Source organism: Podarcis liolepis (assembly GCF_965112155.1).
Source record: "Podarcis liolepis genome assembly, chromosome: 17".
NCBI lineage: Eukaryota > Metazoa > Chordata > Lepidosauria > Squamata > Lacertidae > Podarcis > Podarcis liolepis.
This window is the reverse complement of record NC_139571.1, coordinates 1,686,235-1,704,185: the sequence shown is the minus strand read 5'-3', so window position 1 is coordinate 1,704,185 and position 17,951 is coordinate 1,686,235. Positions and strand designations below refer to the sequence as shown.

The 17,951-nt window shown below is 44.7% G+C and overlaps 1 protein-coding gene across 1 annotated transcript in view; it reads left to right on the top strand.

The window, feature by feature from the left end:
• The window catches only part of DNMT1 (DNA methyltransferase 1), a 56,272-nt gene that overhangs the window by 9,292 nt on the left and 29,029 nt on the right, over positions 1-17,951 (top strand). The window contains exons 5-16 of the mRNA XM_083482432.1: positions 386-458; positions 1,516-1,618; positions 1,954-1,994; positions 5,101-5,152; positions 6,125-6,208; positions 6,290-6,399; positions 7,932-8,050; positions 9,496-9,588; positions 12,785-12,936; positions 13,249-13,436; positions 14,162-14,351; positions 15,976-16,073. Coding sequence (XP_083338558.1) covers positions 386-458; positions 1,516-1,618; positions 1,954-1,994; positions 5,101-5,152; positions 6,125-6,208; positions 6,290-6,399; positions 7,932-8,050; positions 9,496-9,588; positions 12,785-12,936; positions 13,249-13,436; positions 14,162-14,351; positions 15,976-16,073 — 1,303 coding nt within the window. The remainder of the gene's footprint in view (positions 1-385; positions 459-1,515; positions 1,619-1,953; positions 1,995-5,100; positions 5,153-6,124; positions 6,209-6,289; positions 6,400-7,931; positions 8,051-9,495; positions 9,589-12,784; positions 12,937-13,248; positions 13,437-14,161; positions 14,352-15,975; positions 16,074-17,951) is intronic.

The window sequence follows — 17,951 nt, the reverse complement described above, 5'->3', positions numbered from 1 at the left end:
GACGACGACGACAATGATGATTTTGAGAATGCAAATTCTGTTACAAAATTCAACAAGCCTGATAATGAACATTTTGAGTCCCTTCCCTTTTTATTTTTCTTTCCCTTTGGTGAAAGCATCAGGGTCCTGTGACATCTGGAGGGCACTGTGTTGGGGAAGGCTGCTGCAGATAGTGATGGAAAGCTCTTTGTAAGGAATATATGCAAGCAAGTCTGTCCTTCAAGTCTGTTTCAGATTAAGATTCTGCAGTTGGTAATAGAAGATGGGTTTGTTTGGGCTTGGCTGGGGGGCGGGGAATCTAATCTGCTTTAAGCACTTTGAAAGCAGCAGAAACCTTTTATGTATGGTAACTGCAACTGATTCTATTTTTTTAATTAATCTGCAGAATCCCCAAGCAGTTCAAGGATCACCCGTAGTTCTGGCAAGCAACCAACCATAGTAGCTATGTTTTCCAAAGGGTGAGTAGGTTGTGTGTAAACCTGGTGTGACTGTTCTTTTGTGGGTTTTTCTTAAAGATTCTTTTGCTTATTTGACTCTCATCCCCCATACTGCTGCCACCTTTTACTCTGATTGCCTCATTACCACTTACATCAAGGTGGTTAACATTGAGCACTGAACGGTACAGGTGTTCATGTGAGACACGGAGCAGCCAGGTGACCTGGGGAAAGAAACATCAGGCAAGTGGACCTCTGTTGGAGATCAAGAATAAGAGAGCAAGAAGATCAAGTACAGTCATACCTCGGAAGTTGAACAGAATCCGTTCTGGAAGTCCGTTCGACTTCCAAAACATTTGGAAACCAAGGCGTGGCTTCTGATTGGCTGCAGGAAGCCGCGTCGGATATTTGGGTTCCAAAAGAACATTCACTAACTGGAACACTCACTTTCGGGTTTGTGGTGTTCAGGAGCCAAAAGGTTCGACTTGCAAGGCGTTCAACTTCCGAGGTACAACTGTATATAAAGAGGAGTGGAAAAATTTTGTGGAATATTTGGAAAATAACTGTAAAGCAAGTGAAAATGTTAGCAGCATTAAGGTAAATTCAATAGTGTAACACACAGTAGAGAGTGTAAAACAAGAAAATCCTTAATAAAATATTTTAAAAAGAAAAAAAAGGAAAAAACACACACAGTAGAGAGAGATAATTGCCGGGGGGGACGGGACGGACGGACAGACAACGATGACTAAAATGGATTTTTTTGGTTCTTAGAATATGCAGAAAATATGGGAAAATTTAAAGAACCATGGAAGGGGAAGGAGGGAACTTGATGAATGTACGGCTACAATGGTGGATATTTAATGATGGAAATGTATATTTGATCATTTTCAATAAAAATCAATTAAAAGAATTAAATTAAAATGTCACATTTCCATGGCTATCCAATTCATGCTGCATTATCTGAACATGGTTTGTAAAGTTAAAACCCATTTATTTTTTCGTAGCTTTCCACCTTCATTAATAAGCACAGTGAACATCTTGTCAAAATAACGTTACCTAAATTAATTCCTTTTTGCAATAGATCCAATAAACGCAAATCTGAGGAAGTGAATGGAGACCTGAAACAAGAAATTAGTGTAGAAAATGAGGAGGAGGAAGAGGAGGAGCAGCAGCCTGGAGAGAAGGTAAATGCTGATTGCTTTACTAGTTTACTCCACCACCACCAGAATGCTTGAAATGTATGCATGAAATTTCTGAATTCTCACTTGCATTTGGAATTTTGGATTTAATATTGCTGTTTCACCCTGGAGTGGGGATAAATTATGGGCCCTTGAAAAGCCTTTGCCAGCTTGGTGCCCTCCAGATGTTTGGGACTGCTGTTCCTGTCAGCCTGATGGGAGCTCCTGGAGGCTTCCAGGGTGGTGAAGGCTGCCCTAGAAGGTTAATACTTCACACCTAATTTTAAAGAAAGAGAAAATGTTTCTTTCTTCTCAATACCATCTTCCTTTTTGCTCTCAAGGAACAAGATGAGAAAAGAATCAAAATAGAAGCCAAAGAAGGGTAAGTGACTGGGCGCATGAGATCTCATCAGCTTTCTCTGCATGTATGTTTGCTAGCAAGAAATGTAACCATTTTCATCAATGGATATGAAAAGCAACACTCTCTTTTTGTTTTTGGGAACATACTTAGGCCAAAACTAAACATTTACGACACATGACCACCACAGAAAATGATAGCTAATAATAATAATAATAATAATAATAATAATAATAATAATAATAATAATATTTATTCCCCACCAATCTAGCTGGGTTTCTAGCAGCACATATAAAAACATAGTAAAACATCAAACATTAAAAACTTCCAGATACAGGGCTGCCTTCAGATGTTGTGTAGTTCTTTATCTCCTTGACATTTGATGCGAGGGTATTCCACAGGGCAGGCGCCACAGCCGAGAAGGCCCTCTGCCTGGTTCCCGGTAGCTTCACCTCTTGCAGTGAGGGAACCACCAGAAGGCCCTCGGAGCTGGACCTCAGTGTCCAGGCTGAATGATGGTGGTGGACACGTTCCTTCAGGTATACATGACCAAGTCCATTTAGGGCTATAAAGGTCAGCACCAACATTTTGAATTGTGCTCGGAAATGTATTGGGAGCCAGTGAATATTCTTTAAGACTGGTGTTATATGGTCCCGGCGGCCACTCCCAGTCACCAGTCTACATGCCGCATTCTGAATTAGTTGTAGTTTCTAAGTCACCTTCAAAGGTAGTCCCATGTAGAGCGCATGTCAATAAGCAGGAGATAGCCAGAGCATGCACCACTCTGATGAGACAGTCTGTGGGCAGGTAGGGTCTCAGCTGGTGTACCAGATGGAGCTGGTAGACATTACTCTGGACACAGAATTGATCTGCACTTCCATGGACAGCTGTGAGTCCAGAATGACTCCCAGGCTGCTCACCTACTCCTTCAGGGCCACAGTTGCCCCATTCAGGACCAGGGAGTCCCCCACACCCATCTGGCCCGTCCCCCAGAAACAGTACTTCTAGTCAGGATTCAGCCTCAGTCGGTTAGCTGCCAACCATGTATAACAGTGCTCCCAGCTCCTTTAGTCAGTCCAGAAGGAGGTCATGATTGATGGTATCAAAAGCCGCTGAGAGATCCAGCAGAACTAGGAAACAGCTTTCACCTATGTCCCTAGCCCACCAGAGATCATCGACCAGCGCGACCAAGGCAGTTTCAGTCCCATGATGAGGCCTGAACCCCAATTGGAAGGGATCCAAATGGTCCACATCCTCCAGGCATGTCTGGAGTTGTTCAGCGACCACATGATCAGTCACCTTGCCCAATAATGGATGGTTTGAGACTGGGCAATAGTTAGCCATATTGGCCAGGTCCAAATATCTACCTACCTATGGCCCTCCCTCAATCCAGTTTCCAAAAATCTAGAGCAATTTACCTGAGGAGACTAGGACAGTTTGCTGTTTACAGACTAGGGGTGATGGAGCCAAACTTAAGTTATGCTTAGAGAAGACCCATCAAAATCAATGGCACTTGACCAGGCACAGGCAACCTTGGCCCTTCAGATGTTTTGGGACTACAGTTCCCATCATCCCTGACCACCGGTCGTGTTAGCTAGGGATCATGGGAGTTGTAGTCCCAAAAAATCTGGCAGGCCGAGGTTGCCTATGCCTGCACTTGACCATGACATTATTTCAGTGGGTTTGACTGAGTCTAACTCCAACACTCAAGCCACTGGTGGTGTGGGAGACCAGGGTTGAAATTTCCACTCAGCCATGATGTTTTCTGGCTGCTCTTGGGCCAGTTACAGTCTCTTAGCCTAACCTATCTCACAGGGTTGTGAGGATAAAATGCAGAGGGATGAGAACCACACATGCCACCTTCAGCTCTTTGGAAGAAAGGGGGGTATAAATGTAGTAATTGTAGTAGTATAGTGATGATGATGATGCTGATAAATAGATTTCCTGAGGGTCACATGCCAGTTTTGGGTGTGGCAAGAGTTCGCCCCTTTCTCCCCCCCCCCCCATTGAGCAGCTGGAAGGGAAATCAAACTGATTCTTGCAGGAAGCTTTTGAAATTGGGCTGAGAGCTGCTGGCTGCTCACCCACCTCTGCCAAGAGCGGTGCCAGCGGCAAATAAAAGGTGCAGTGGGAGCAGTGATAGTTCATGTTCTCTTGAGCTCTGGCTGTCTGGTCCGAAGAAAAAGCAACCCTGTTGCACTCCTAAAAATGAAAAGGAAAAAAAAGCCCTGTAAATGTTGCCTCTGGCATGAGGAGAGAAATGAAGTATCTCCATATTTTGGAGAGTGGCTGCAGTGGGTGTTTGGATTACACAAAGCCACTCCTCCTTGGCTAGCTTCAAACATCTGTACAGATGTACTAGTTAGCTCTGTGATGGGAAGAAAGGAGAAATTTGCACGTAGGAGGTGCAGGGGAGAGAATCGGCTCCTTCCCTGAATCTGGTCCTCTCTAGATGTTTTGGACTACAGCTCCTGTCAGGCCCAGTCAGCATGGCCAAATCTCGGATGTTGGGGTTGTAGCCTAAATTATCTAGAGGGCCTCAGACTGATTACCCTACAGAAAAAGCATTCTTTAGAGACCAGGAACATCAGGAATCCCAACCAGGTCAGAAGCGCTTTGTTTTCATTCCTTAGGCTAAGTAAAGAAACACAGAATATTGAAATGGAGCAGTCAGTCTCTGCCCTGTTCATGCATTGATGGAAGTGAGAGTAGAGGGTATAAAATGGCTCCCCAGAATACACAGTTTCTTTAAGCTGAAAGTGTCTTTGTACAGTGGTACCTCAGGTTACATACGTTTCAGGTTACACACTCCGCTAACCCAGAAATAGTGCTTCAGGTTAAGAACTTTGCTTCAGGATGGGAACAGAAATCGTGCTCCAGCGGTGCGGCGGCAGCGGGAGGCCCCATTAGCTAAAGTGGTGCTTCAGGTTAAGAACAGTTTCAGGTTAAGAACGTACCTCTGGAATGAATTAAGTACTTAACCTGAGGTACCACTGTATATGAAAGCATTTTACTGCATGGACTTATCAAAGTCTCTGTATCCAGTGACTTAAACAGTATTATTCTTGTGATAGCTTATATTACCCAACTTGTTGCACTGTGTGAGGGTTTTATTTTGTTTTTTGCCCAGGTCTGAATTAAAAGAAGAAGCAAACCAGGTTAAAACTGTGCCACCTGTTAAGGTCAGTAAGTGTTGGTTTGTTTTGTATCTGGTTGGAATACTAGACCTTTGTGGTGTACACATGCACACACTCCGCCCTGGAATGACTGGAACATCAGCACTTCAAGAAGATACAATTTTTTTCTGATTTTCAGGACAGGCATTTAATGCCTCTGTCAGGTGGAACTTTGGGTGGGTTCAGATATACCACATCAGCATTGCTCTGATACCATATCTTGGCCTTGGTTTACTGTCTTTATGAACAGAAAAATAGTGAATGAAAGTGGCATAACTTTGTGTGTTTTGTTCTTAAAAATGAGTCAGAAAAGCAGCTAAGCATTTGGAAGGGCTCCATAAATGATGGCCGGTACAGTGGAATGGAATGTAAGGACTGATGAAATCCTTCCTCCCCCTTTCAGCTAGATTTAGCCAACTATGAGTGAGCAATCCTTGCATTTTCTAGAAATGCCACTTATGCGCATGAAACCTGTTGGGTATCCTTTCTGGCCAGGTACCAGTGACCCAGAGCAGTACAGTAACAGCTTTTACACCAGGGATGGGGGAACTCTCTTGCCCTGCAGATGGTGATGGACTCAAAGTCTCATTATCACTGACCACACTGCCTGATGGGAGTTGGAGTCTAACTACATCTGGAGAGATGCAGGTTCCCTGACCCTGTTATCATCCTTACCCAGCCTGGTTCCCTTCAGATGTTTTGGGCTCCCGTTTCCCATGAGCTCAGCTGGCATGGCCAGTGATCAGGAATGATGGGAATTGGAGTTCAGCAACATCTGGAGGGAACCTGTTTTTAATATGATTTTTGTAAGTGAACCTATAAATGTTTTACTTTGAAATGGTAGGGTCTAATGTCACTTAAGTAACAAATTCCCAGAGTTATTCAGCCACATCACAAGCTTATTGGCAGCACCATTTTTAGATCCTGGTTACCTGAATTCACCACCTTGCATTTTCTCCTTCTATCTTTCTCTTCCAGACCACTCCTCCCAAGTGTGTTGAATGCAGGCAATACCTAGATGACCCTGATCTCAAGTTCTTCCAAGGAGATCCTGATGATGCCGTAAGCCCATCCTTTGCAGATGAACAAAAAGAATTCTATCTTGCTGGTATATGTCTAGAATAAAATTTTGTATCTTCCTAGCTGGATGAACCCGAGATGCTGACAGATGAGCGCTTGTCCATCTTTGATGCCAACGAAGATGGGTTTGAGAGTTACGATGACCTGCCTCAGCACAAAGTGACTTCCTTCAGGTGAGGCCTTGTGCTGGCTTGCCATAAAGCAGGGCTGGTTAACTTGTGGTCTTCCAGTTGTTACTGTTGGACACTGGCTCCCACCAACCCCAGCCAGCATGACTAGTGGTCAGGGCTGATGGGAGTTGTAGTCCAGCAGCATTGGGAGCATGCCACATCAGCAAGCACCACTGCAAAGCCTAGGTAATTGAATCTCAGGGTGGGACAAGTATGGAGGGAGTCATGAATACTGGAAATTTGCTGCCTGGAGGACTGCCCCTCTCTACATCTCTGAGACTCCAAGCAGGAATCTGCAGGAGCAGCAGTTGGAGGAAGGATCTGCTAAGCTCTGAGGCTTAGAAACTAGAGGGTGATAAGGGCAGAAGGAAGCAGGTAGCAGTCTACTCAAAAGAGAAAGCTTTGAATGTCCATTTATTTCTGATCCAGAGGTCTACAGTGCTGCTGTGTGTGTTTGCTTGCCAAATAGAAAGGGTTGAGATTGGGCAGGGGCGAGGGTGCAGCAGTATGGGGCACCTTATTAATAAACACAACCCCTTGAGGAACACACGCCAGTCTGTTCCTAGGTTTGGGGCTGTGCTCCATTGCAGCCTCCAAGCATCCCCACAGAAGTCTGGTAGGGATCCTTGGGGCACCTGCTGGAACTGTGTTGCTTGAGTGCAGTAAGATCTTTGGGAGGGCGGGTGCCCAGCAGCACAGTCAACTGCACCTGCAGCCCTCTGGAGCCCCTAGCCCTTAACAGGATGGTGTGGTTTAAGCCGCAGGAAGGGGTTTGGGATCTTGGGTGATTTTCAGAAGCGGTGACTTTCTGAATCCCAACTGTCTTTAACAATGGGAGCAATTTAAAGGCTTCCTGCACTCCGTAAATTAGACTTCTGACATAGAGAAAGCTTTGGAGGAAAAGACAGGCTCAGTTTTTAACCCTGGGCTGACACTGTCTTTTATTCTCAGCTTATGTTCCTGAACCACTATTTTGGACTTTGCTCCAGTTGGTGGTCCTCAGTTTGTAAGTAAATAAAGCAGAACACACAAGTTTCAAGGCTGCCTATCCCTGGTTTAAGTCACCCCAGCTTTTGTGTTGCTTTTGATTTTCCCAGTCTGGTGGGACAGTTCCCTGTGTACAGCTATGAAATAGGATAGGGTTGGCCAGGAAAGTTGTCCGCAGTGATGGGTAATATTAGTACAGTACATATCGGTTATATATGGTTATGGTTCTTGGCCTTTGGCAATTCTATAATCAGTGTGGCTTCCTTTTACTTTACAAAAGAAAAAGGTGAATCAGTCTTCCTGTGTTCTGCATCTCATGGCCTCCACTTACGTTTTCAAGCCTCGCCACTACTCTCACGGGAGCCCTGACTCTTCTATTTTGCTATCACCACTTGGTTTGCCACCCTTTGCCCCAAGAGCTGTAAAAGCACTTTGTACACACTTTACAGCTACATTAATGAGAAACTGGAGGTTTTTTTAGTTGGCTGTTGTGAATGACAGGTGTATAGACAACCAAAGACTATACAACCTTTTCCTTTTCTGTGCAGTGTTTATGATCGAAAAGGCCACCTGTGCCCATTTGATACTGGTCTCATAGAAAGGAATATCGAACTCTACTTCAGTGGTGCCGTAAAGCCAATATATGATGATAACCCTTGTCTGGATGGTAAGTGTGGCCCTGCAGGCAGGTTTTCCCTACCCCCCCCCATTTAATTTATATGATGCTCTTAATTTAAAACTCCAGGGTGGGGTGTTCACATCCACTCTGCCACATGCATAACTGACACATCATATTAACCTGTCATAAAACTGGAGTGCAAATTATGTCTGATTGACTTCCAAAGGAAGGGAGTTTCACAGGGAGGGTGTAGCAACAGAGAAGACCACCAGCCATGGAACTGCCTCAGGGCCTCACCCAGAGGCAGCACCCAAAGAAGACCCCTTTAATCTTAGTGACCAGACTGGCACATACCAAGAGAGGTGCTCTTCCAAGTTACATGGACCCTGAACTCTTCAGGGTTTAAAGGTTAATGGTAAATCTTAAATTAGATATGTAAATGAATAGGTAACTAGCACAGATCATGGAAAATAAATGTGATATGACTTCAAAGTGGCTTGCTGCTCAATAACCTAGTGGCTGAAATCTATACCAGCTTCTGAACAGTCTTCAAGGGCAGCCCCATGCAGACCACATTACAGTAGTCCAGACTTGAGGTAACCAGGGCATGGATTGCGGTGACAAGTCTATTCCAATTCAGGGACAGCCATAGCTGGTAAACCAGCCAGAGCTAGAAATAGGCTTTCATTAAGCTATCTGAGCCTCCCGTGGCAAAGATGGATCCAAGAGTGCCCCCAGGCCATGAACCTGGATCCTTCAAGGGGAGTGCAGTGCCCTTCAGGACACACCGTTTACCCATCTTCTGGAATCGGGAACCACGACCAGCAGAGCCAACAGCTTGTTGGAATTCAGCTCCAGCTTATTGGGCCCCATCCAGACCATTATCCCAGATGACCTGAGAAGGGGGAGAGACATTAACATATTTCCCCAAAGCCTTTGGTACCACCCCCTACGGCAAGGAGGCATTTGCCACTCCCTGGACCCATCCTGTCAAGTCACAATGGGCTGCAGTCCAGGGTGCAGGTGGTGGGACAGCATTTCAGAGGCTGCAGGTACACTTTGCCCACAAAAGAGACACTTAACCCCGTGTTTGCTTGTTGCATTACTAGACGAGCCACTGGATGCTGCTAAATTAGCTAAGCATCGTTCATTCATGACAGGAAGGTCAAAAGTTTTGTCTTTAATTAGCCATTGTAAATCAAGTAACAAGATATTTGCAGCTTCCCAAGGGTAAGACGGACCAATTAAGTGCCTTGGTTTTGGTGCAGGTGTGGATCTAGTGACCTGGTGGAAAAGGAAGTGAGCTTCTCAGGCCAGCCCACTTATATCTGCAAGCTTCCAGGGGAAGCAAAGAACCCTAAGAAACCAGCCAGAGGTGGTTGCCCAGCTCCTGTTCCTCAGCGTGGGCATATTAAAGCACATGCATCCACCATGGCCTAGCAACTAAGTGGTTTTAAAATATGATGCCTCTCCATTTTCATCACTGATTTTAGGTGGTGTCCGAGCCAGAAAGATGGGCCCCATCAATGCATGGTGGATCACTGGTTTTGATGGAGGTGAGAAGGCTTTGATTGGATTCACCACAGGTAAGCTTTTAAGGAAATCATTGTCCCTTTCAGTTCTGTCTGTGTCCTGCTTTTTCATGCTCAGCGCATACTTGGAATGGCTCACAACAGCATCAGAAAAACCTACGTAATGAAATACCAGCAATATTTCAAGATAATTCACCAACAATTACAAAATATAACAATTTTTAAAGAAACAACCATACACATATTAATAGGCCTCCCAAAATGTATTAATAAATATGAACAAATACAAAAATATATAAACAGCAGAAAAACATTACATATTTTTTGAAATTAAAGTTTTCCCCAACAAGAACAACCACTCCTAAGTCACTGACTCTTCTAAGTGAGCCAGATAGACAAGGGGGACCCAGGCCTTGCAGAACTCACAGCTCAGTCTCTGGGATTTGTTGAAGAAACTACTGGCAGCGATGAAAAGCGTCTTCTTCTGCCAACCCCAGTTCTCTTGCATGCTGTGCTCAAAATGGGGATGCCAATCCCCTTCCCTTTCCAGGTGGGCTTAATTGAGTGGCCTAATTGTCCCCCTTCATCCCTGATCACCTCCACCACTATGGGCGCTGCATATGTGACTGCGCAGAGCAAGCAATCCTCACAAATCCACAGCACGACCTATTTGCAAAGCTGCACATGTGCTTTACCAGCCAAGGAGCAGGACATGCTGCCGCACATCTTTACATACATGTTCTGTCAGAGAGCAACATGGAATTGACCTCAGGGAATGGCGAACTGTGTGGAGCAGTGTTGCTGGGCTACAACTGCCATCAGCCCCAGCCAGCATGCTCAATGATTAGGGACAATGGGGGCTGTAGTTCAGCAAGACCTGGAGGGCCACAGGCTCCCCATCCCTGCTTTGAGAATGCTTGGTTGCCTTCATCCCTTGGTTGCCTACGTATCTAGGAGGAGGGAGTTCCACAGGCCAGTGCCATCACGTAGAAGCATTCTTTAAGAACCAAGCTGTGCTCAACTTAAAAAGAGAAAAGCATTCTTTCAGAGCAGTGTTTCTCAAGCAGTTGACTGAGACCCCTCAGTGGTCCTTGGGCCACATTCAGGTGGACTTCAGTGTCTCGGCAGGAGATGGGTAGAAATACTTTGAGAGACATGTGGGAAGAGAAATAGATAAAACAGGCATAGGCAACCGGGCCCTCCAGATGTCTTGGCCTACAATTCCCATGATCCCTAGCTAACAGGACCAGTGGTCAAGGATGATAGGAATTGTAGTCCCAAAAATCTGGAGGGTCAAAGGTTGCCAGTGTGGTGTAGTGGTTAAGAGCGGTGGACTCATAATCTGGGGAACCGGGTTCGCGTCTCCGCTCCTCCACATGCAGCTGCTGGGTGACCTTGGGCCAGTCACACTTCTTTGAAGTCTCTCAGCCCCACTCACCTCACAGAGTGTTTGTTGTGGAGGAGGAAGGGAAAGGAGAATGTGAGCCGCTTTGAGACTCCTTAAAGGGAGTGAAAGGCGGGATATCAAATCCAAACTCTTCTTCTTCTTCTTCTATGCCTGATACAAAAGATAAAACCTCCATTGAGAGCCTCTGGTTCAACAAATTCTGTCTTAAATGAGTCACAATACCTCCGGAACAAATGCCCGTTCTTAGGGTGAGGAAAGCTGAACTATGGAACTCCTTGCCACAAGGAAAACATTGTTGCAAATAATTTAATCATTTCCAAATATGAACCGGATAGCAGCAGAAAGGGGTGTCAGGAATTGCCAGCTGGTTGTGCCAAATGCTGCCTCCATCTGCCACCATTTTGCGACTGCAAAAAAAGGAAAACCCATGCAGGCAATAGTAATAGACAATTACTGCAGTAAGATCCGTTCCAAAAAAATTTATCTTGTGTTTTTTAAAAGAGCTTTTCATGTTTCAAAACTTGCTTCTTCTCCATTATTAAAACTTCTTCTTGTCAGTTTCACAGGAGCTTACTGTTATACAAAATTTGCTTCTCCAATAATACAGATTTTTGGTATCCGTTTCACATAATTTGCTTCTTCAGTTATGCACCTGCAAAAAATATACGTAATAGCTCGCATCAGTTACAATTTTCTTTGTTCATAAACTCAAAAGGCCCTAGCCTTGTTGCTGACCCAGTGAGGTACATTAAATATACATGTATTAAAGTTGTTACAAACCTCATTCTGTTCTCTTTTATACAAACAACACTTGCATTCAAATTATATTACATGAGATTCATACTAACCTTACAAATGCCTTCTCCAATTTTCTGTCTTGGGCAACTGCCAGGGTTTACCCTCCTGTAAATATCTCTCTGTTGGCCATGACAACTGAATGAAGCCTCCATGTTCATTGGCAGTGTATCTTTGATAGCCCTTTGATAGACAAGCAATCTTTGTGCCTTCTGGCTGGCTGCTGTTGGGAACAGGGAGCAGGGTTAGACCTCTGGTCTTGCTCACTAATGCAGTTTTAGTCATTCTTAGGTGCTCACACATGTTGCTTAATCATCCACTCAGTTCATGGCTAAGTATGTATTTGTACCCAAGTCTTGTTCATTGGGAAACACATTTGCATTGCATTCTAGAATCATAGAATCATAGAGTTGGAAGAGACCACAAGGGCCATCGAGTCCAACCCCCTGCCAAGCAGGAAACACCATCAGAGCACTCCTGACATATGGTTGTCAAGCCTCTGCTTAAAGACCTCCAAAGTAGGAGACTCCACCACACTCCTTGGCAGCAAATTCCACTGTCAAACAGCTCTTACTGTCAGGAAGTTCTTCCGAATGTTTAGGTGGAATCTTCTTTCTTGTAGTTTGGATCCGTTGCTCCGTGTCCGCTTCTCTGGAGCAGCAGAAAACAACCTTTCTCCCTCCTCTATGTGACATCCTTTTATATATTTGAACATGGCTATCATATCACCCCTTAACCTCCTCTTCTCCAGGCTAAACATGCCCAGCTCCCTTAGCCGTTCCTCATAAGGCATCGTTTCCAGGCCTTTGATCATTTTGGTTGCCCTCCTCTGGACACGTTCCAGTTTGTCAGTGTCCTTCTTGAATTGTGGTGCCCAGAACTGGACACAGTACTCCAGGTGAGGTCTGACCAGAGCAGAATACAGTGGCACTATTACTTCCCTTGATCTAGATGCTATACTCCTATTGATGCAGCCCAGAATTGCATTGGCTTTTTTAGCTGCCACGTCACACTGTTGGCTCATGTCAAGTTTGTGTCATGTTCTAGCCTTTGCAGATTATATCCTGATGGAACCAAGTGAGGAATATGCCCCCATCTTTGCACTGATGCAGGAGAAGATCTACATGAGCAAAATTGTTGTTGAATTCTTGCAAAATAACCCTGATGTCAGCTATGAGGACCTGCTGAACAAGATAGAGGTTAGTCCAGCAGACCAGGACAGCTGTGTCTTGTGTCTGTAAGAAGACCGACGTCAAGGAACTCAGATCAGCATACATTGTCTATCCATCTCAATTCTTTTTGTCCTCAAAACAACCCTATGAAGTAGGTTAGACTGCCATTGTGTGTCACCATCTTGAGATGGCTGAGCAGCCATTTTTGAACACCAGGCAGTTAAGAGAGCAGATGAACCTGCTATTGCAATGCTTTTTTGCTCTTGCTTAACATTCTTCTCCTGACTTGCCAGTTTAAAACCAGTAGAATTGTTAAATTCCTTCTAATTTTGTCTCCAGACCACTGTCCCTCCTGCTGGATTAAACTTCAACCGTTTCACAGAAGATTCCCTCCTCCGGCATGCCCAGTTTGTGGTAGAGCAAGTGGAAAGCTATGATGAGGCAGGAGACAGTGACGAGCCTCCTGTTCTCATCACCCCCTGCATGAGAGACCTGATAAAACTGGCAGGAGTCACGCTAGGCAAAAGGTACGCCAGCATCTGCACCCTGGGAGTGGCCCTTCGGAGGTTCATCTCCTCCTTCGGGCTGTGCAACTTAACGCCAAAGGAGAAGGCTTGCGTCAGAGAACCTTCTTTGGTGCTCGGTATTCGCCACACTCAATGTTTGGGAGGTGGGCTCTAGACTTTCTCTTTGGTCCTGTCTCTTTCTGTGTGCAGGGAATGTTTTTTTAGGGAGAAGGATTCAATCATGTGACCTAATGTTTGGCATAGCACAGCACAGATGCGCCTCCTGCTCAGTCAGCCCATCTAAACCAGTACTTGCGCCAGCCGGTAGCGGCTCCCCAGGATTTCAGGAAGGAGTCTTTCCCAGCCCCACCTGGAGATTATGAGGGTTGAGCCTGGGACCTTTTCCTCAAGAAGCGTGTCCTCTATCACTCTGCTAGAAGTCCTTCTGCAGATCAGCAGTGTGCTATTTGGAGGAGCGCGTGGGTGAATTTTCCTCTTGCCTATATGAGGATAGAATACTGTAGCTCCGAGATAGACGATGTGGTACCTTCCAGATGTTGGTGGCGCTACAGCTCCCATCAGTCCCAGGTAGCCCAGTCATGGGCGAGGGGTGCTTAGTCCCAACAGCTTCTGGAGGGCACCAAATTGGCTTTGAGAGCTGGAGAAAGGGGGGATTCCATCTTGTTCCAGTGTTTTCCCTGTCTCCTGCAGGTGCTTAGCTTTTCACATCTGCCTTCTCCTCCTAGACGAGCAGCAAGAAGGCAAGCCATTCGGCACCCTACCAAGATTGACAAGGACAAAGGCCCTACCAAGGCAACCACCACGAAGCTGGTCCATTTGATCTTTGACACCTTCTTCTCTGAGCAAATAGAGAAAAACGAAAAGGAGGAAGACAAAGAGAACAGCTTGAAGCGCAGGCGCTGTGGGGTTTGTGAGGTAACAACAAAAGAGAGGCTGCATTGGTTACCCAGACACCCTGTTTTGCCTACAGAGAAAGGGTGGCATGAGGAGTTCCAACATGGAAGGAGCAGCGCTTCCTCATCTTTTCTTTTGGGTCTCCTGGACACATTCATTTCCTGCCTCATAGAACTCCCCTTCCCAACACTGCTGCTCCTGGCCAAACAGTTCCCAAAGTCTTCAAATATAGAGCTGTCTGGTTCAGCACACAGCATGCAGATATGCAGATTAAGGTCAACTCCCCCCTCTGCTTCCTGGGTCACTTTTACTTGAAGCAGGACAGTTAGACAGAAAGAGATGAGCTCCTGCATTGGTCATCGGCCCCTGGCTTTAACTTCGTAGCTAAAGAAGAGAGTCCCTGAGCATGTATTCCTGGATTTTCCTCCAGCTTTATCTGGTCTTTCATAGAGAAGACTACTGTTGTACCTTCCAGAGCTGAGGGTGAGAGCGGCGTTAGAAACAGAGATGTGAAAGCTTGGAGCTAAAGGGCACCTTAAACCGAGGTTATGGCCCAACAACGGAATGTCTAGGCGCACTTTTTATAACAAGAATATGAACTGTAGCTAAAGTATTATGTTCATTTTTCACATGGTCGGGTCCTTCCCCTGCCCACCCCCCTAATATTCTTAAGAGGGTCTCGTTTCCAGTCTTCAGAGAGTAGCTGGAAGTGGAGAGGCAGAAAAAGCTCCTCCTTTCCTTCCACTCTGCAGTTTTAATCTGATATCTTAGGTGCAGTACTGCACCCAGAGCTCAGAAACTGCTAATGAAATTCCCTGTTGCAAAATGTGCCTAACAGTGGGAGCTCCAAACACTGAGTGGGAGCAGAGCTCTCTGATTACCTGCTATTACCTTTCTGCTCCACCAGAGGAAGCATGAAGCAACCTGAAGCATGAAGCATATATCCTTACACAACGAACTTAAGCAGTAGCAATCCACTCAAATGTACTGTAAAAAAAATGCCCAAATTAAAAACCCCCCACTAATTCTTAAAAGTCTTAAGAAAACATGAATGTTTTTATCCTCCTGGTGTGAAATGATAGTAACAAGGGTTACAAGGCAGGCTGCCATGGGAAAACTGTATATAAAGTTTAAGGGAAGAAGTCAAACTTCTTAACATTTCCCCCAAATTCATTCCGTCTCTCTGTCTCTGTCTGTCTGTCTGTCTCTCTCTCGTAGCCTTTGCCAACCTAGCACACCCCAGATATTTTGCACTGTAGCTCCCACGGAATTGGCTGGGGCTCATGGGAGTTGTAGTCCAAAACATTTATCATGGGTAGTTCCCTCCCTTTCCTGGGCTACCGTCCTTTATGTTATTTAAAGGCTGTGATTTGTTTTAGAGACTGCTTTGTTTAGAGGCCTGTTAGGAATTGCCACCAATGGAAGCTGGGTCAGCATCTTACTGTTTCCTAAGAGTTTGCTGAGTCTTCTTCACAGTGGAGCCGATCTTGGTTTGGGAGACACCTGCCCATTCTGCTTACCCATCCACAGTTTCCTTGTGAACTACCCTTGTGTGGAGATTTGTCTCCTGGCAGGTGTTGGGCCATATGCATATGTTGTCTCGGCTCCTTCTTCCTTCCTTCCTTCCTTTTTTTTCTCTTTCCAGGTTTGCCAGCAGCCAGAGTGTGGCAAATGCAAAGCTTGCCAGGATATGATTAAGTTTGGTGGCACTGGGAAGTCAAAACAGGCCTGCATAATGAGAAGGTAATTATGACCTCCGCCTTGAAAGACTGCAAGCTTGGGCAAGAGATTCATCCACCTGTGTCCATTTTTGCCGACCCAACACTTGAAAACTTATACATGCACTCAGGTTTATATAATGCACATAATTGTGTTACTACTCTTATTGAAATAAACCATCCACCACACAACTTATCACATCTCTGGTCAAGATATGTGAGGAACTGTTGAATCCTGACATGGCTATATGGATTTAGAATCAATGTGAATTGAACAGTTATGAGTTGAGGATTTTTTTTAGAATCATAGAATCATAGAGTTGGAAGAGACCACAAGGTCCATTGAGTCCAACCCCCTGCCAAGCAGGAAACACCATCAGAGCACTCCTGACATATGGTTGTCAAGCCTCTGCTTAAAGACCTCCAAAGAAGGAGACTCCACCACACTCCTTGGCAGCAAATTCCACTGTCAAACAGCTCTTACTGTCAGGAAGTTCTTCCTAATGTTTAGGTGGAATCTTCTTTCTTGTAGTTTGGATCCATTGCTCCGTGTCCGCTTCTCTGGAGCTTCTCTTTGTTCATCCTAGTCTTCAGTCTTAAAATATTGTAACATTAGATTTTTACCTATTAATAGTCCATTTTCTCATATTCCCTTATAGCATTACAGCTAGAGACCACTTAGTTTCTATCCAACATCATTCTAACATTCATTAATTTTACAGTATTTCTGTAAATAGTCTTTAAACTTTTTCCAATCTTCTTCCACCGACTCTTCTCCCTGGTCTCGGATTCTGCCAGTCATTTCTGCCAGTTCCATGTAGTCCATCACCTTCATCTGCCATTCTTCCAAGGTGGGTAGATCTTGTGTCTTCCAATACTTTGCGATAAGTATTCTTGCTGCTGTTGTGGCATACATAAAGAAAGTTCTATCCTTCTTTGGCACCAATTGGCCGACTATGCCCAACAGGAAGGCCTCTGGTTTCTTTAGAAAGGTATATTTAAATACCTTTTTCATTTCATTATAAATCATCTCCCAGAAAGCCTTAACCTTTGGGCACGTCCACCAAAGGTGAAAGAATGTACCTTCGTTTTCTTTACATTTCCAACATTTATTATTGGGCAAATGATAGATTTTTACAAGCTTGACTGGTGTCATGTACCACCTGTATATCATTTTCATAATATTCTCTCTTAGGGCATTACATGCCGTAAATTTCATACCTGTGGTCCACAACTGTTCCCAGTCAGCCATCATTATGTTATGTCCAACATCTTGTGCCCATTTAATCATAGCAGATTTTACCGTTTCATCCTGAGTATTCCATTTCAACAGCAAGTTATACATCTTTGACAAAATCTTAGTTTTAGGTTCTAACAGTTCTGTTTCTAATTTTGATTTTTCCACCTGGAAGCCAATTTTCTTGTCCAAATTGTATGCCTCCATTATCTGATAGTAATGAAGCCAGTCTCGCACTTTATCTTTTAATTTCTCAAAACTTTGCCGTTTCAATTTGTCTCCTTCTTGTTCCAAAATTTCCCAATATTTCAGCCATTTGGCCTCCATATTGAGCTTTTTCTGAGCCTTTGCCTCCATCGGTGACAACCATCTTGGGGTTTTATTTTCAAGTAAGTCCTTATATCTTATCCAGACATTTAACAATGCTTTCCTAACAATATGGTTTTTAAATGCTTTATGTGCTTGTCATACCACAAATATGCATGCCACCCAAAAACATTATTGAAACCTTCTAAATCCAAAATGTCTGTGTTCTCAAGAAGCAGCCATTCTTTCAGCCAGCAAAATGCTGCTGATTCATAATAAAGTTTAAGGTCTGGCAGGGCAAATCCACCTCTGTCCTTTGCATCAGTTAATATTTTAAATTTTATTCTGGGCTTCTTGCCC